Source organism: Cupressus sempervirens, chromosome 7 (assembly GCF_028749045.1).
Source record: "Cupressus sempervirens isolate cs-2001-9-10 chromosome 7, ASM2874904v1, whole genome shotgun sequence".
Classification (NCBI taxonomy): domain Eukaryota; kingdom Viridiplantae; phylum Streptophyta; class Pinopsida; order Cupressales; family Cupressaceae; genus Cupressus; species Cupressus sempervirens.
Window position 1 is genome coordinate 21,710,396 of NC_143124.1, and position 20,744 is coordinate 21,731,139.

Genomic DNA, 20,744 nt, shown 5'->3' on the forward strand with positions numbered 1-20,744 from the left:
GATTGAACCCCGTCCTTTGGGAAATTTTAAAGAGGAGCTCCAAAAACTCCTCAATATTGGGTTTATTTATCCAATTTTTGATAGTCGATGAGTATCTCCTCTTGTAGTAGTACCTAAGAAAAATGGTAAATGATGAATATGTGTTGACTATAGAGCCGTCAACAAAGCCACAAAGAAAGATCATTTTCCATTTCCTTTTATTGATCAAGTTTTGGATACTTTAGCCAGTCAAAAGTTCTCTTTTCTAGATGGTTTTAGCGGATACAACCAAATTCGACTCACCCCAGAAGACCAAGACAACTACTTTCTCATGCCCATGGGGTACATTCACCTATAATGTACATAATTTATAACAAGGTTTTTTAATTATAACGTGGACTGTTGTAATATGTTATTTTGCGTTGCTAACAAATCCTCTAAAATAGGATTTCAAGGTCCTACAAATATGTAGCTTATTCTGTTGAATGATTATGCATACCGTAATATTATATGCGTATAAAATCTATACTCATTCTCAAAGGACATTTCATTTCACAACTTAGCTATGTTTTCACATTTATTCTTTTTGCATCTCTATCACAATACCGCCCACTACTACAATCTCTTTCTTTTCTTCTTTTATGCCTTCCCAAAGACATGATCCTTTATCTTCAATCAATATGGGTGATCTACTTGTATTATTACAATTCATTCCTCACTAGTAGAACTCTAAAATGAAAAAGATAATCTTGTCAACTTCAAATGATCCACACATCTCTAGATGGTAAAACTAGCCCTAGCTCCAATTTATAGCATTTTTGTGCCTCTTGGAAATCTTATGTCCCCATTTGGTGGGCAACACATGACCACCAGGGAAAGCAACATGTGGCCATATAAAACCAAACATTACTAATATTTTTGAATTCCCAAAGCAGATGTCAAGGTGGAAAATTCCTCCATTTTCTTTTTAAATCATCACTAACATGTGTCCACGGCTAAAAAATTAAATACATTTACCATTGACATAGACCAAAAGTAATAAATTCTATAAGTTGTCTCAATCTCTTGCCCAGTTAAACATTTCCAAGTTATGTCAAGAATATAATAGCCTACATTAGTGCTTATTGAAAATAGAATTATTCACTAAACTAAACCAAGCTATATAAATATTTTTGGGTAATGCAAGATTGGTCTTTCACCCTTCGATGCTACTCCATGAGATGAAAGAATCAAGTATGAAAATACAGTTCTACTTGTTCATGCACATAAATAATTGTTAGTCCTACACTTGTAATAAGTGAAGATTTTCTGTTTTTCATTAATATTCATTTGCATCAATCATCTCAATAATATTCTGATTGTCCATGCACATTGATTCCTTTAGTTCCTGGTAAATAACTGTTACTTCTACACCTGAAATAAATGTCAGAATTTGCGGCTTTTCTTGAGTAGCCATTTTTCTTTTTGATCCTTGAGCATCAGCATCAATCATCTCATATATATTGAAACTCACAATTTACATATTTAAACATTTTGTCACATTTATAAGATAATTACAACTTCACATTTGTGGGTATTGATCATTCACCAAAGTTAAAATCAGCTAATCCCCAAATTTACCCATTTTCAGATTTTCTCTGTCATTTAGCGATAAAAGATACATGCTATACTCTCTACATAGAAGCAATTGATAAGACAGATCCAGATATCAAAGGAATGAGGGAAGGCATCATTTTATTATTCATTCTGATCAGAGGAATGGTGATCAAAACTCAATCAAGTTTGAGATCTTGTGGCACTTCAACTGAAAATCTTGTAAAACAATAATAATAGAACATAAACAAATTTTCAAACAACGTACTATCCAACTACATGTTCCCACATCAATGGGTGGGAAGCTAAAAAATGAACCATAACATTTAACCTTTGATCCAACCCAAATGTTAAGACATTTGTTTCCTTAACATGTGTTTACCTAGAAAAGGGCAAGCGCATCAAAGATCTCTTCCTATGTGCACACAAATTTGAGGAATCATACGAACAGGTGGGAAAGTAACAGTTCCCGCATTTGATCAAATACAAACTAATTTGAATTTAAGATACATGTTTCCATACAACAGATCAAGCACATGCAGCATTTACTTCAGTGGTTAGACTCCTGACGATCAGTTTCATCAAAAATCTCTTCCTGTATTACAGACAAATTTGAGGAGTCATTAATGAAGAGAATTAGCAATTCAGAAAAATAGATTTCACTTGAATTACCATTAAACCCTTTGGAATGCAATAAATGACGTTAATGGAAAAATGTAGATAATGGAGGTGTGGCCTTGGACACAAACCTGCAAGAGCTCTTCAATAAGATCTTCCATTGTTATTACACCCACAATCTCTTCATCTTCTGCAAGCTTCGGAATTGAGTCATTTGAAATGTCCAGAATATCTCCAGATACAACACGAGACAATCGCTTTTCTTTTGTCATTCCTCGATTTGAATCAGTTGCATGTGTAGCTGAAAAGCTTTTCTGCTTATTAAGTGACCTCCTATTCGAAAAGGACTTCTGCACTGTTTCTGATGGACTTTTGTCTACAATTATGCTCACACCCTTTCCTATTGATGATAAAAGACAAGTATTTCAAACGATGTTTGAAATGCATGCAAAGAATATCAGGTGTTCATAAACAGAATTAAGAGAGAGACTTATAGTTATTATTACCTTCAAAACTTAAAGATTTGATAATTTTCAAGAAATGCAAGTAAACAATATCCACTCAACAAACTAGACAGTAACACAGAAAAATGCACCATTATCATGCGCATGGGTATTCTGCATTAGAACCTTGTTACTTTCATCCCTGGTCAGTTTCTGTTCTTGCTCTTTTCCTCCTGTATATCTTACAACAACAGCCATATGGCTGTGACCCTTTTGAAACTCATTCAGAATATCGTACAGAGGCATGTTCACTGGTACCCTGAAGCATAAAACGGAACTATAAATGTCATTCCTGCCAGTAACCTTTTCAAGCTTTCCTTGGAACAGAACAATTTCAAAATGCAAGAGCAGAAATGAAATGAAATTTTTTATATTTATGCCCACAAATAACCAAAACGCCAAATGACCTGAATTAGCCAATAAAAGATATGCTAGAGAAAGTAGTTGCAGGAAAATAGAGCACATAACCAACCATTCAGATCCATTGTACTGGTGCAGCCGTGCTCATTAAATAGGCTTACAATGTGTAAACATTTAGCACTTTTCAAAACAACTCACACAAGCAGACATGAATAATATTATTAATAAAGTAATTAAATGTCCTTATATGGGTGACCTACGACACAATGTGAAACTAATCCATGTATATAGTTATTATACTATATCTAAGATAGAAGAACAAGATTGTAGAGCAGAATCCACCATAGTTGGCATAATTGCCGAAAAACTGGCGAGTATCTAATAATCACCGAGTTTTTGGGACCGGCGAGTTTTACCCAGATTTAATCGTGACTCGGGTATAGAAAAAATTGCAGAGTTTTTGTGAAAAATCGTAGTTTCTTCAGAAAAACTCTTTTTTTATTAAAATGTTTTATTTTCCAATTTTAATTTTTTTAAACAAAAGGCAAAAAGCTTATATATTATATAAAATAGAGAATTATAGTATGCTAGTAGAGCTGGGAAGAGTAAGATGTGATATTACTTACTATTATGCTTCCCACCATCAGCATTCCACATGAGAATGTGATTTTGTACCTGCTATGCATTTATATATATCTAAACTTTGCTTATTTCTTTTGTGTTCTCTTTAATTAACTCATTACATGCATTTTCTTATTAAATTCTGCAAAAAAAAAAAGTATTTTTAATTGAATTTAAGCTGTTTTTTAGGTTCTCAAGTTTTCTTGAGTTTTTTTGAAAAAATGGCTGGTTTTTTTCCCAAATAAACTTTTTGGAGCTTGGCTGCTTGTTGCCGAGTGAGAATTTCCCAACAATGGAATCCACTATAGAGAAGAAACTAGATGGACTAAAACTAAAAGCCATAGTTACACCATCGTGGGGGATGATGGAACAGGGGGACAGAGGGGCCTTAATTTGGGGACGGTGGGGGGACGGCAGGGGGACAATGGCGGGGGACAAGAGTCGGGGTATATATATATATATGGTACTTAAAATGCTAGTTATGAAAATATGTATTGCAATATAAGATATAAAGATGTGAAAGAGTAAATACTTGAACATTGCATTGAATTAGAACATCAAACATTGAACATAAATAGTCGAATCTGCAAATAGTCAACACTCGGATGTCACCCATCCTCGGTGGAGGTGGCGGAATCTATTGGCACCGCTAGGGACAAGGGGACGGAGTCCCCAAGTCCCTGGTGCATTGAAGTGTCCGAGACGTGGGGCAAAAAGGAGGGGGACGCGTCCCCATGTTACTATGCTAAAAGCAGAAACACCTCAACAAAAAATGTAGTAGTAAAGATCCTCAGAAACTCAAAAATATAAAAAACGAAAGTACGGGACAGGAGACATGATATATAATATGTAAATTTGTCCTCATTTTCATAAGCCAAAGAAAAGTCGGGAGAACCTGACTTGTATTGGATCATGAAATTAACTAACAAATGCTAAGTCGCTGTTCTCAACAAGACCAGACTTTTAACCAGCAAATCATTTCTAAATGACAAATTCCCTTTGAGATAATGAAAAAGACTGTGGAAGTGACCTGCATGGGTAAAGTTATGTCTAACATGATCCAAATATCTTGGATGTAATATTCAGTTCATCATGTGGATAATAATACGAATTTTCGTGGATGGTAGAGGCACAACTATGTTGTCGGGAATAGTTTGTAACCTTCGGGGATAGTATTAGTCAAAAGTGTGTAAGTTGTTTGGTACCATAGGTAGTTGGGACGCGACGGTAGAGTCACACCCCTTTAGGTACTATATGTACACCGCCTAAGTGGCATTAGAGAAGAATCAGAGGTACATTATCTCACATTGTATTGTCATGAACATTAATGGAATCAGCAATTTAGTTCTATTAAACTCTGCATTACATTCTTTGCTTTTCTAGTATGCATTAAGCCTGTTTACCCATAAGGTAAACATTTGGCGCCATTGTCAATTTCAAATCTAGGGAGCGCTACATGAACAATGGCACATAAAGAGTGAAATAAATGGGAATACCTCTCGAGGAGAACGTGAGAACGAAAACAGAATAACCGAGTTATATGAAGACAAGCATAGACTAACCGCAAACTTTCATATTTGTTCCGCACAAATAATGAAACCTTTGTACGAAGAGAAGCTGTATGTGAAGAATCTCTGGAGGACACTACTTGGGACTCACTAAACGTGAGCCTCACGACAAACCGCTTGTTACACCAATTTCTTCGGTTGTTTGCACAAGAGTTTTTGGTGCAGACAAGGCAACGAGAGGAAATCGAGCAGGACCAGCGTAGGCAACAAGCCCTTCAAAACTTCTTGGAGCACAACTATTGGGTATCAAGGCCCGTTTGGTTGCTGGAATAGGAATAGGAAATTAGGAATATGTTTTGTATTCTCCATTTGGTGCGTCAAATTGGAATAGGGAATAGGAATACATATTCCCATTTTTGCCCCTAAAATGAGCATATGTCCATTCCCAAAAAAAACCTGTTATTGGAATAGCTATTCCTATTCCCAATCTCATTTTTCCAAATTGTATAATCTTTTCAAATCCATGCTTAGACAAGTTACCAAATAAATTGTAGTGAGACTCACAAACGGTGTTGCCTGTGCACGTCGTACTTCGTCCACTAGGAAACTAGGAGCTGAGTTGCTCTGGACAATGCCACCATACATATGAACACCAAGGCAACAACAATCTTTCCTATTTCACCTTCTCATAAAATTGTTCCCTTACAAATTACTCGATGATAAACCATGATGATTATGTGGGACAATTTGATCATAGGCACCCAGATTGCACTTTTACGGAGCAAGAAGAAAGGACAATGAGAAGAAATCGGGCAATGCAATTGAAGAAGAGGTGTAGCAATGGAAAAAACTTTGTGCCTAAATTTCTGAAGAGTCCCGTCTTATCCCCCAACACAAGGAAAAGCTTAAATAGAAACCAATTCACCTTGTAGACAACAAATTGCAAGAAGTAACATCTCGTACAATTTCCTCTATCATTGCACCAATACAAACACCAACCTTGGTAGAAAAGAAGAACCGGCTATCAGGCTCACTGAATCCTTCTTGTTAGGCATAAGATGGGGAGAGGAGAGTTATGAGCTTTCTCGAGAGTCCTGAGGTGCTCATCTTCATATTGGTTTACGTATTAGTGCTATTAATCTCCTATTCCCTATTCTAATTCCAGTACAACCAAACAAGAGATTACATATTTTCAATCAAATTCCACGTGAACCAAACGGGTCTAGAATTGCAATTTTCCATTCCCATTCCCAATTCTAAATTTCCAATTCCTATGCCAGCAACCAAACAGGCCCTCAAGGAACGTGATGAAAATCGTCAGAGGTCTAACCCATGAGCCATAGGCCATGGGAAAATGAGCGAAATGTGAGAAGTGTAAGTGAAAAAAGAGCACTAAACTCTATAACGGTCGCACAGATGACCCATTATGATGTATGGAGACTTTACACAAATAAAAGTGTTCTTGCTAACTATAATTTTTTTGAGGATTGATGTCAAATCAATTGAATAAAAATAAAAAATAGAAATGAACAAAATAAGGATGATATTCACGTTCCACGAGTCCAACAATGACAAAGGCTCAAACAACTCGTTAAAGGGTACGTCGGTGGGGTTACAAAGGATGACCTTATTGTGAGGGAAGTGCACTAAACGGAGAGTAGAGGTTGCCTCCTAATCGTCTGCGACCATGAATTACCGAGAACTTACTCGAAGAGACACGACAAAGATTGAATTTGGTTGAGGAAATGAGGCAGGAGTTTTTAAACTTGCATACACCACGAGTGGGGAAATCGAACAAAAGTAGAGAGGTAACCAGTGCGGCTCAAGGTGCCAAAGGAGCATGAGTGCATGGTGATTACTTTGTCTCAGATACATCGTATGAGCGACTACAATTCAATAGTTGACCACACCTCTTCTCAGAACCTATCACACTGCAATGCACATAGGCACAAATTCACACAAAGGAACAAGTTCACGCGCAAACACAAACTTTGCACAGGGTGCAACAACAACAATCATTACAAACAACACAACTACCACTAGTTATGGCAAGGTCGTAAACGTAACTACCCAAGTTTACTAGTGACAAGAAAGAAGATCTTGTCCGACATTGTCATACATGCGAAACTATCTGGACGGCAAATGGAGTTACCAATAAAGACGAATGGATTCAACAATTTCCTGCAACCCTGCAGGGTGCTGCCGTAGACTGGTATTCAAACATGGACAAAGCGAAAATAGGCTCATGGGACGATCTCAGGAAAGAATTCCAAGTAGAAATTAAATTACTTCAAAATGATGAGATTGTCACAGAGATCTACAATGCTAAGCAAGGGAAAAGGAAATTGTCCAAGCATACAATAGAAGGTTGAAGGAATTGCTCGAGAATATGGAAACCCAAGTGGCGGATGAATTGAAGAAGAGATGGTTCGTTAACGGATTAAATGCATCTCTAAGAAGAAAAATGAGGATTGTACCACTAACATCGTACAATGATGCATATGATAGAGCTATGAATTTGGAAAGTGAAAGTTAAACATTAAAGAAGAAGAAAAGTAAGTCATCGTCTGAGAGTGACGAATCCTCAGACGAGAATAGTAGTGAGGATGAATCTAATAAAAAGGTGCAAGCATTACAAAAGGCTATGGAATGCATGATGCAGGAGTTCAAAACAATGAAAGGATGCGCAAGGCAGAATGATGAAGGAGAAATGTGGTGCACAGAGTGCAAAGAAAGTGGGCACACAAAAGGAGCGTGTCCAAAAAAATCATTCTGTGACTTCTTCCAGGTGATGGACCATTCCACCAAGGATTGCCCGTATAACTTAAAGACAAGAGGGCCACGAGTGCTTTTCATCCAAGAACCATCTACCTCCAGGGCAGCCATCGCCAACCAGAAAACAATGCGTCATTTGGCAACTTCTGAAAAAACCAGCGAGGAAGAGGAGGTAATGAGAACAAAAGTCGGATACAATACAACTCAAAGGGTCAGCCGATGATTCAAGGTTGGGCATGCAGCCAGTGGGGCCACTTCACCCAAGATTGCAAGAAAAACGAGACACCACAAAAGTTGTATCGTTGGTGTGGTCCCAGAGATCATGAAGAAGCCAATTGCCCAAAGCCTCAGGTGAACTTACTCAACATGGAAGAAGAAAAAGTATTGGCAGTCACTCATAATCAAGCAAAACAAGTCTTGTACCTTGATCCCCATACAGAGAAGCAAAGAGTACGAGAGGCAAAAGAGGAAATAGAGAAGGCAATGAAAGCAAAGCGAGCTTCACGTGTCGCTACAAATACCTTCGGACGAACAAAGGCCGAGAATAACATACTAGGGTGGATATTGCAAATGGAGGTTCCAATTAAAATACAAGACATCCATACCCTACCTCAGTAAAAGACAACATTATTGAATGCATGCACCATACAACCAAGTACTAACACCACACAACAACCAACCGTCCCGAAATGATCTGTCGTAGACCCTATGTTGCTTGCATTGAACAATGGATTGTACCCCGCAATCGTTGAGATCAATATCCTTGGAACAATCTTCACCGATACCATAGTTGATGGTGGGTTGGGGGTAAATGAGCTTCCAAAGGAGACGTGAAAGAAACTTGGGAAGCCCACTTTCAACTTACTCAGTGTAGACCAGCATGGAATCAAGCCTCTAGGAACATTGATGACACAACTAGTCACCACTGGAACCCACCCATTTGTGCTAGATATTGTCGTGTTTCCATTGGAAAAGAAGGGTTATGATGTCATTCTCAGACCATGAAGAAGCCAATTGCCCAAAGCCTCAGGTGAACTTACTCAACATTGAAGAAGAAAAAGTATTGGTAGTCACTCATAATCAAGCAAAACAAGTCTTGTACCTTGATCCCCATATAGAGAAGCAAAGAGTACGAGAGGCAAAAGAGGAAATAAAGAAGGCAATGAAAGCAAAGCGAGCTTCACGTGTCGCTACAAATACCTTCGGAAGAACAAAGGCCGAGAATAACATACTAGGGTGGATATTGCAAATGGAGGTTCCAATTAAGATACAAGACATCCATACCCTACCTCAGTAAAAGACGACATTACTGAATGCATGCACCATACAACCAAGTACTAACACCACACAACAACCAACCGTCTCGGAATGATCTGCCGTAGACCCTATGTTGCTTGCATTGAACAATGGATTGTACCCCGCAATAGTTGAGATCAATATCCTTGGAACAATCTTCACTGATACCATAGTTGATGGTGGGTTGGGGGTAAATGAGCTTCCAAAGGAGATGTGAAAGAAACTTGGGAAGCCCACCTTCAACTTACTCAGTGTAGACCAGCATGGAATCAAGCCTCTAGGAACATTGATGACACAACCAGTCACCACTGGAACCCACCCATTTGTGCTAGATATTGTCGTGTTTCCATTGGAAAAGAAGGGTTATGATGTCATTCTCAGAAAGGGATGGCTAGTAGCAGCAAGGGAAATCCACAATTGGAAGAAACACGCGCTTTCATTAGAGAGCGGCGAAAGGAAGTTCATTATTGACCTTTGGACACAAATGGTGAGTGAGGAGATGGCTTTGGAATCCGAATCCGAGAGAGAGTCTAGTGGAAGGGATGAGGGAAGAGAACGGATGGAGCTTAATGATGAAGGCGTGTTGGAACTCGAAAGATGTTCTAAAGATGACTTGGATTCCTTAAACGGACTCTTCCTATTTCTAAGTTGCAATATGCTAGGAGTGGAAAGAATTAATGAAGAAGAGGTGTTTTTGCTAGAGTTTGGGGAGTACAAAGGAGAATCCCATGTGAATGAAAATCCTGCTCACAACTTTAACATAGGGAAACCAATCAAGTACGAATAACCATCTGTACAGGTCACAAATATCAGGGATGAAGAGAATCCGCACAACATACTAGTTGGCAATGATTGGGATCCTGTGTTGAAGGCAACAGCATTCAAAATATTCATGGAGTACAAAGATGTTTTTTCCTAGAGTTACAAGGACCTAAAGGGTGTACCACTAGAGTTGTTAGTACACCATATACCCCTGGTACCTATTGTTGCACCTGTGCAAAAGAGACCATAGAGGATGAACAAGAAGTATGCAGCTAGGGATGATGAAGAGATCCAAAGCATGCTAGCGGCAAGAATTAGATTTAGAGTTGAGTCAAGCAAATGGGACTCGCCCATTGTGATATCGTTAAAAAAAGAGGCAAACCAGATTAGGATCTGTGTCAATATCTGCTACTTGAATGATGTCACTATAAAAGACCCCTTTCTTATCCCATTCACGAATACAATGCTTGAAGAAGTTGTTGGACATGAAGTGTACTCATTTATGGATGGGTTCTTTGGTTATAACTAGACATCAATCATGGACGAGGATAAGTTGAAGACCACTTTCGCAGTAGAGGATAGCGTCTATGCATATAACCGTATACCCTTGGTGCCTAGTGTTGTACCTGTGCAAAAGAGACCGTATAGGATGAACAAGAACTATGTAGCTAGGGATGATGAAGAGATCCAAAGCATGTTGGAGGCAAGAATTATATTTAGAGTTGAGTCAAGTAATGGGACTCGCCCATTGTGATATTGTTAAAAGAGGCAAACCAGATTAGGATCTATGTCAATTTTTGCTACTTGAATGTTGTCACTATAAAAGACCCCTTTCCTATCCCATTCACGGATATAATGCTTAAAGAAGTTGTTGGACACAAAATGTACTCATTTATGGATGGGTTCATTGGTTATAACCAGATATCAATCATGGATGAGGATTATTGGGTAGATATTTTGCAACCAACAGTTTTGGGTAAAAATCCAATCGCAAAATAGGATGACCAGCCACAGCGTGTGAGATGGAGTCTCTCCTACCTTAAAGGGAAGGCTCCCCCTTCTCACCGTTCCTTGGATCAACTCAAGGTAAGCAAGAAGTTGAGAGATTTTGTAAAATGGGTGTTACCAATATTCTTTCTTCTTAACTTTCAAGAAAGAAACCAGTTACTCGTGGAGCGAGTAATGGGCAAGGTGAATCTCTAACTACACTTCTATCAAGAGCTAGAAACAGTGATACCGATAAACTTTCACTAACTCAAAGGCTAGCTGAAAATGTACCGGTTTGGCTCTAAGTCCATTCATACTTCTATATGAAAAAGCTTTACAATTAGGGCACAAAGACTCTTAAAAGTAAGAATAACTTAACTATTTTGCGAATTGCGAAAGAAGTATAAGCTACAGACAAAGCTTCTAGTTATATATTTCCATTAATTGCTCCTGGTCAAAGCTTCAGCTCCAATTGGTTCTTAACTCTTTTATATTCAATTCATAAGATACAATTACCAAGAACACAAGATAACATGAATCAAAGATAACTTAGATGAATTATAGACAAAGCTTATAACTCATACAAGTAACAGTCTCACTTAATCAAAGTTAAGTCTCAAATGCTCCTTTGTATTCACTTTTCTCTCAAAATAGTGCTACACAAACAAACTTTTGCTGGCACCATTTCTCTAGAGCTCTCTTACATAAAGATAAAGATGATTTTTCCAATGAGGGGGCACTCCTTTATATAGGCACAGAAGTTGAAAAAAGGATGGAGGAAAAAGTGGGAGCAACTCAACCAACTTTGACCTAGTCTAACTAGAAGCGAAACTATAGGGTTGCATGCAGCTGCAGATGCAACTCACATTACATCTTTTCATACACATGTAACTCGCATTACATGTAACTACATTTTTATGTAATGCATCCTCTTAGACCTACAAACAAAAATAAAAACAAAAACAACAATCTTAAAGAATTTTTTTCAGTGTCTTGAACTTGACAATGACATCATGCATTGTGGGAAGATCAATAATTTCCATCATCTTTGATATGGCTTCAATTCTCACTGCATCTACATACGTTGATTGTACAACCTTGGAATTTGTTGCCAAAGAATCTAACTAGTGCTTTGTCGAGGATCTATACAAGACAAACTTATTTATTGCATAGTTACGGGACTCGGACTCACCTCTGACTCGGAAAGTCAAAATCCAACTCAAAATTGGACTTGGCGACAAGACTCGGCAAGGACTCAGAAAATTGAAAAATTCATGAAATTCAAAGATATTTTGGGCAGTTGGCGTCTTCGTGGTCCCTTGGTCCACACCATCGACACAATTTCTGAGTGTCAGCCTTTGGGCAATCTTTGGCAAAGTGGCCCCATTGGTTACATGCACGGCATTGGACTATGGGTCTTCCCTTGGAGTTATACTGCATCCGATTCTTGTTGTCATTTCCACCTCGTCCCCTTCGGCAGTTGTTTCTATAGCCACTGGATGTGGCATTTTTTTTGTTCCCTTGCGCCAGAGGTGGATGGTGGTTCCTGCGTGAAGAGTATTTGTCGATTTCGTGTCTTCATGTTATAGGGGCACTTCTCTGTAGAATAACCCAAAACTTGACAGATATTGCACATCGCCTTCTTAAGACATGCTCCCCTTGTGTGTCCTTTCTTTTTACAATCGATACACCATATTTCTCCCTCCTCTGTACAGCTAGCGGTTCCCTTCATGGACTTGAACTCCATCATTCGTTCCATGTCCTTTTGGAGGGTTTATACCTTCTTGTTAGGTTCTTCGTCACTGTTGGCACTGCTTTCCTCTTCAGAGGACTCATTGCTCTCAAAGGAGAACAAGGATTTACTCTTTTTCTTTTTCTTTGTTGTCTTGCCCTCACTTTCTAAGTTCATGGCACAGTCATAGGCATCTGTGTATGATGTGGGCGGGACTATCTTCATCTTCCTCCTCAGTGCCCCACGAAGTCCTACAAGCCACCATTTCTTTAATTCATCCATGGGTTGAGTACTCATCTTGCTAAGAAGATCCTTGCGCCCTCGATTGTAGGCTCGTATGGTTTCCTTTTTCCCTTGTTTGCAATTGTAGATCTCGGCGATGATTTGGCTGTCATCCCGCAGCAGTCGAAATTCTACTTGAAATTCTTTCTGAGATTATCCCAAGTGTTGATCTTTGCCTTGTCCATATCAAAAAACTAATCCACCGCCAGTTCCCGTAGGGTGGCTAGAAACTGTTGCAACCACTCATCCGCGTCTGTGACCAAGTTGGTGGTCCATATGGTTTCACATGTGCAGCAATGTCGTAAGAGATCTTCCTTCCCGTCACTTGTGAAATTCAAGAGTTTTTGTTTTTGAGACATTATGTTTCTCATCGTCTAAAGACCAATTGTGTTCGTACCACTCAATTGTGTCCCAGAACTATTAGGAATCAGTCCCAATAGGTTACTCTAAGCATCGTTCAGTGTCCCTCCAACACTTTTGTGTGCCTCGATGTCCTCTATTGGCCTCACCTTCTTTCCTACTTCACAGGTTCCCTCTCATAGTGGTGTACGGGACGGATGTAGAAATTGTTCCCTTGTCTCCTCGAGCACAATTAATTTGTGTCCTGTTTCTTCCAGCAATTCCTCATTGCTCCATACCCATGGTTCAGGCACACTGTGGCACCCTTCGGTGGTTTCTGCGCCACCCGTGCGGTTGCCTTCTACCACACTTGTTGATTCTTCTGCCTACCCAACAGTCCATTCTTCGGCAAGTTGTCTTAGTTTCCGCCTTCATTCGGCTTGGATTAAATCTCCACATATCGATTGTAACTCATCAATATACTCCCTCAAGTTCCTATTTTTATTTAAGAGGTTGGGCATTTGACATAACCATTATATTCCAAAAAACAAAACAAAACACTTTTATTTATTCAATCTGTATGCATCATGTGGTCGACTCATGCAACAGTTACAGACTCTTGAGTATTCTTGGTACCAAGGCTCAAAAGCTCATCGTTCAATTTTGTGACGTCGTGCGTCTCTCTCCTCAAAGAAATTCTTGAGGGTTTGTTGACAACGTTCCTCTTGTTCCACTCTTTCCTTGCGTCCCTTCTACGATAGGAATGCTTGTGCAATCAAACAAGGGAGTTGGTCTAGGAACCTCTTTGTTGTTGGGCTTGCATGCATGGCATCCCACACAGTAACCTGTGTAACCTCATTTTTGGCAACTTCTCTCCGTATGAAGGTTTCAAGGCTTACACGGTTGAGGATGTGGAAGTTTTGGGTCACTTCATGCTCGCCTTCTAGGAGTTCTGTCTCATCCTCTTCATTAATTTTCTGGTTGTCTAGTGCAAGTATGCTCATTTATCCTTGGCTTTCCATTCGCTGCCACTCTGAATTTGAACTAGGAACGGCGCCAAATATTCAGCCCATAGGTGAACTGGATATAAACATACAACTTAACAAGTATTATTCATTCATCAAATGCTTTCATACAAGTAATCGTATTCAATATCAATATGATGCCAATTACATAAGTGTAGGCCATATTTATAATATCTGACACAGTGCCAATGAAACGACACAGTCATGCCCGTACCCATAACCGTCTAACTACCCAGTTTATCGAACAACAGGGGGGATGATGATGTCGGAAAAAATTGTAACCTTTGGAAATAGTTTGTAACCTTTGGAAATAGTATTAATTAAAGTATGTAAGTTCTCCGGTACCGAAAGTAGTTGGGAGGCAACGGTTGAGTCGCAACCCTTCGAGTACTATATGTGCACCGCCTAAGTGGCATTAGAGAGGAAGCAGAAAAACATTATCTCATATTGTATAGTCATGAACATTAATGGAATCAGCAGTTCAGTTCTATGAAACTCTGTAATACATTCTTTTCTTTTCTAGTATGCATTAAACCTGTTTACCCATTGCAGTAAACACCTAAGTGCAGACATTCAAGTCAAACACATAGCACGAATCCTATTTACTCTAATTCAAATGTAGGATTTGAAGTAACAAATTAGTCTGTTATGCTTGTCCAGCCTTATGCTTTACAGCTTTAATACAAGGTTTTGAAAGTAGGCTTTTACAGAAACTTAAAACTTTCAGACTTCAACCATGATATGTATCTACTTTCTCTGCTTTTAAACTAGAACGTTTCAAAATTACGATGTTACATGCCAGAACTTTTAGTTACCTCTATTTCTAGTTCTTTGTTCAACAACTCGCATTGGAAGGAAAAACTCTTTCAAAGACCTTGAATGAGAATAAAAGGACTTGACAGACAGCATATTGTCACTTTCTAGAACTTATTTGGAAGGTTCCATAAAAATCTAGTTTAACAGATTCTAACAAATAGAATTGACACTGAAGACAACTAATCTAAAGCACATAAACATGGAGAGAAAGGATTTTTGCATTGTAAATTTATTTTAGTTTGATTGAAACAATTAATTCGTTGAACAAATGCCATTCTTAAACTCAACCCTTCCATCTCTCACAATGGACCAAGCAAGATAACAAATAAATAAATAAAAATTATGTTCCTTGAAAAAATAAGTCTTGATAATCTATATTGAATTCACCAATCATCATAACCATGAGAAATCAAGACAAGAACTAAAGTCTGCAAAAGCTCTACTAAACCAACTGCAAGCTTGCAAGGAATATGGATGAATAAGGGTATCAAATCAAAAAAGGTAGTTAAATCAAGAAGATCAACTGGGATTCTTTCAGGAAAAACATACCGAGGAATCTTTCGGATGGTTACATTCTTCACAGGTACTTCATCTCCTGGGTGTATTGACAACAAATTCTTTACCTACAAAGATTTTATGTAGGACAAGTTAAAGTGCACAGATCTCATCCATAATTATTTGAGCTGGTAAGTAGCAATACTAGTAAGATTAGAACATATTACATAACGACTGCTAAATGTTCAGCAAACAAAAAGGTAAAATAAGCTTTTTCCAGATGATACAAAAGTTGGTGCATTCATAAAAAGCTTCTGTCATAGCTCGTGTTCTATAGCACATAAGCACATAGTCCTAAAAATATCATAACAAAAGAAAACACTTATATAATGCCATAACTATGCCTTGATATATAATGGGCCCAAAACAATTCCTGACATAATGAAGAAGAGAAACTGCAGAAATAAGTGTGAACACTTCGAATTTATTTTCAAAAAATTGGCCAAGCGGCTTCAAATAAGCCTGCATCATGATTCCAAAATTATTGAAAACAGCTACAATGTACTGAAGAGAATCAACAAAGATAATCAGAGAAAAAGACTAGAATTGGAAAATCTTATCAGTCAAAAGAAAGATTCAAGACTCAGCAAGACAATATAAAACATCACAAACGAGTGTATGCAATGTTTTATATTTATTAAAACATTACATACACAAGTTTAGACAAATTTTCCAAAGTTGGCAGATCATGGGATCAGTTCAAAAATTTGTTTATGTGATGTTTTATATTTATTAAAAAATCACATGCACGTTTAGAAGAAAAAAAAAATCAAAAGTTGATAGATCATGGGATTAATTCCATGGTCTATTTTATTATTATAGTTTGAAATATCTACCAAATGCCAAAAAGTCGTAGCAATTTTGCAAAACCTTTGATTGTCTAAAGAATTTTCAGTTCTTAAAGCCTAGCCTTCCAGTTCAGGAGTTTCTTTCATGAAACCCATGTAAATTTGTAGTAGAGGATATACAATGCTTACCAACACCAAACCAATTATATTTGTAGGTTGTTCATAATATAGAGGCACTCTGCTATGTCCTTTTTGAAGTATTAATATCATCAGTTCCCTGTACAAGAGAAATAAATAAATGCCAATAATGAAAGTAACTCTACTAGATAAATAACTAAATTTGCTCAAAGCACCATGTATTTCCACTGACCAAATGAGGATCAAGATGTGACAATAATATTACTTATCGAGTTTTGCATTGACATCAATAGCAAATATATCTGAAATTGGAGTCATTGCATCTTCTGCAGTTTTCTCTGTTAATTCCAATGCCCCAGCAATGATTGTCGTTTCATCATGTGTCAGTTCTCCACCTTTTCCTGCCTTGATTGCAGCAAGAAAGAGTTAATTATAATTGATAAACTTGACAAGATAGTAAGTTGTTAATAAACAGGTCAATGTTGATAAGAATAGTGTGTTCTAGGGGGGTCGCATTAGAATATAAGTATTTATGTGACTCTAGAAACATGGTTTGGTTTCTTATCCAGCATTATAGAATATAATCTCTTTCCAGGGTACCAGTTTGTATCTACCTCACTGGTCTTCTATTTTTTTAAGAATAAATCCAATCAGATTGTTCTAGTTATGTTGGTCCACAAAATCAAACAGAGTATATCTGAAGCTCTCACACAGTGTCCAAGAACTATGTTGCCAGTTCTGGTAAAGGGTTTGGGCATGAAAGTAAGGCAAAAGAAAATTTTGAGCAAGAAACATTTGGGTCCAGTTGTGTGTGTGTGTGTGTGTGTGTGTGTGTATACACATGTATATTAAAAAACTAAAAAATATACAGAATAATAAATACATTTGATAGTACAACACTTCATCATCGATCAATGGTAGTGATAAAGATAAATGTCAATTGATAGTTCAAAGTTCAATATTACGTCATGTATCAGATATGCTGAGGGTCATGATTGAAACGTGTAATGGATACCCCTGATTTTTGAAACTTGTTGCTGAGTTTGTGGATCAAAGCTTGCAATAAGAAAACAAATAGTTTTGGCATTTTCTGATTTAAGTGATTTTCAGGTTGCATTTATTTAATTTTCATGAGCATTTGCAATCACAATGCAGAAAGTAATGATCAACAAGAACATTAAGCAACCAACAATATCAATGTTTATTTGTTCGCATTGCATAATACATAATCAAATGTTTTTTCAGATATCACACACTTGTAGGCTTGTAGCAACAGTTTTACTGCTGATATCAGCCAGCTATGATTTTGAGCTCTTTTTTGGTTAATTTTTGCACCAAAACAGTGGATCAAACAGGTATAAATGCACTCCAAGCAAAGCAAAACTCTTTGTACTGTTTCATTTACCTGGAAAAAACAAACTCCATGAACTGCATGCATACTCAATAGACTAAAAATGATACTCAGAAGTTATGCTCCAGCAAGCCGATGCACTCAGAAACACATGGGCAATTCAACATATATTTTCAATACACTCTATTCACCCCCAAACTGCCATAGAAACTTCAGTTTGCCTTCACCATTCTCAATGCCTCAAAAAATGATAGGTTGCAATTAACAGCATGTCAAGCTGAAGAAAAATTCCGCATGTCCCAAGCTCAAAGTAAGCACTAACCAAGACGGGGCAATTTATCTTAAGAAATTAAAAATTCAACCAAAAATGCAAATAACACATGGATTCTTATCACCTAGCTTTTGTGAAAACTTTTGAGCCATACTCAAGCAAAGATATGAGCAAAGTTGAATCTCTCCAAGACATATGAGCAAAACCGAGGGTTCATGTGTAATATCCTCAAATGTGTTACTAAAAAGAAAACTATAAAACATGCAAACTAGGGAAAATCCAATAACAAAAAACTTGAACAAACTAGGGCATAAATCTGGCAATCTATATGCATATAAATATCTTGATGACAAACCTAGAATTCTGGTCAATATTTGAAATTGATTTTTTGCAGCTAAACAAAATATGGATTTCAGAATATTTCTGAATTTAGGAAGAATTCAACCAGGACCCTTACTTCCCAGAGTTTTTAGAACAATGAAGACATTTCCATCAAACAATGTGCAGATAACATACCAAAAGATTCCAACTGTGGCTCGGAATATTTTCTAACCCCAGCTGACCTTCCAAAAGTGGTGATAAGCTCCCAAATTGGCCAGCATTAAGTCTAAAATTGATGCTCTTTAATGGCTGTCAATGTAAAACTCAGAGATAGATTATTTGCAGTCACGAATGTTCCCAAATTTGAGTCTCCAGCACTAGTATTTCTTAATTTGGCCTCTAAATATGATGAATACTTGCAGCCTGTTGATGTGAGTTTCAATACACTACAACATGTAGGATCAAACACTCAATGTTTCAAAGTGAAACACCATACATTCAACTCTCACAACATAAAGTCACTTCTTATGATGATCCTGCAAATTAAGATCTGTAATGTCCCCATTTTTGCTAGCATCAAGGTTTGAGGGATAGCCTATATTGTGATCCTCGTAGGCTAATTATTGTTGATAGAGGGTCTTCTGAGGCAGTGACTTAGCTTGGGAGGGTCTCGTCTTCTCCACAATTCAGTGAGTTGGTTGGTCTTCATTTGGCTTAGATTGGACTTCATTTGGGCTTAATTTTGTGTACATGCTATTTGTGGTAAGTTGGGTGTTGATTGAGATGAACCCTTTCTATTTTTGGAAAGTTCATTTGGTCACATGGAGAAATAATAGGTGTGACTCTTATTTCAGACGGCATATTTAAATGATGAGTATTTTGGGAGTTATTATATTTTTTGTGGTCAAATTATTATTAAATCATTAATGGCTTATTATAAAGTTAAAATTCAACTTTATAATTTCACGTAAGTTGAGGGTTGAGTCATCATTGGAAGAGGTCATTTATTTAATTAATTATATGCCTAAGCCAAGTATTAAATTTATAAAGTCAATTGTATTGGAAAGTTTCAAGAGCTGAGTTTTTTGGGAAACTCTACAATTTCCGGAGTTGAGTTCTTTTGAGAAACTTTGGCAATAAAAGATTATAAATATGAGCTCATTTCATTGGAAAAAACATCTGATTTTTGGATTATCTATTTACCTTCGTTGTCTCTGTGACAATTCTGAGTTTGTGGTTGGTGCCCTTGCTAATGTATAAGGGTCTTGATCGGAGAAGTACCTGATAATTCATAGCTGAGGTATTGTGAATTATTCTGAGAAGTTGTTTTGTCTTCCTACTGTTCATATTGTTGTTGGAAGTCATTATTTATTATTATCTTGAATTTGGCTGAGAGTTGTGAAGTGTGGAAATTATTCTAGGAATTGGAATTGCAAATTATTGTTGTAGTATAGTAATTTGCCCTAGCTTCACTTCTATTGCTAACTTTTTTTTATAAGTGATTAGGTGTTGAAGAAAACCTGATTGGGGGGTTTGGATACTTGTGACTACTGCCATAAATTCTTATGCCTGTGTTGGCTGTACATTTGAGTTCGAATCTTAGATTGAAGGCTGTCATCTTTACCTGGGAAGCAGTGATTTTCAAATCTAAAGACATCTGCAGCTCATTTCTAGGCTGAGACGTTATTCATAGCAGGGTGGAAGTCCTTCTTCAAGGCCTGCAATTTATGTTATTAGGGCTGCAAGCTACAGCAGGCCACGTTTCTCATTTTTGGAGAGTCTACAATTTATTTCTGGACACTGTGGTTCGTATATAGGCCCTGCATATGATTTATTTTTAAATGTGGCTGCCCAGACTTGGCCTGCGATCACATATCAGGTCTGCTCATTGATTTTTCCAGACCTGTGGATTGGTATTTGAAGCCTGTGTTTCACATTCTAAACGCCACTATAATCATTCAATTTTTCTGTAAGCTGTGATTTGCCCTGGGAAAGCTACAGGCCCATGTTTATCTGATATGCATCATTCACCAAGTTCCCCTGTACATGAAATTTACTTCTGCATTTGTATTTGTTTAGTTGTAATAAGTAAATGATAGAATTGCAATCATAATAAAGGCGATC

The 20,744-nt window shown here is 37.5% G+C and overlaps 1 protein-coding gene across 1 annotated transcript in view; it reads right to left on the bottom strand.

Moving 5' to 3' along the window:
• Nucleotides 1-1,687: 1,687 nt before the first annotated feature.
• Nucleotides 1,688-20,744, bottom strand: part of LOC149545220 (DUF21 domain-containing protein At2g14520-like) — a 123,082-nt gene continuing 104,025 nt past the window's right edge. Inside the window, exons 6-11 of the mRNA XM_089790590.1 lie at nucleotides 16,943-17,082; nucleotides 16,729-16,816; nucleotides 15,746-15,819; nucleotides 2,786-2,952; nucleotides 2,322-2,590; nucleotides 1,688-2,167 (exon numbers count right to left, since the gene is read on the bottom strand). Of these exons, the coding sequence (XP_089646716.1) occupies nucleotides 2,123-2,167; nucleotides 2,322-2,590; nucleotides 2,786-2,952; nucleotides 15,746-15,819; nucleotides 16,729-16,816; nucleotides 16,943-17,082 (783 nt within the window). The 3' untranslated portion in view covers nucleotides 1,688-2,122. The remainder of the gene's footprint in view (nucleotides 2,168-2,321; nucleotides 2,591-2,785; nucleotides 2,953-15,745; nucleotides 15,820-16,728; nucleotides 16,817-16,942; nucleotides 17,083-20,744) is intronic.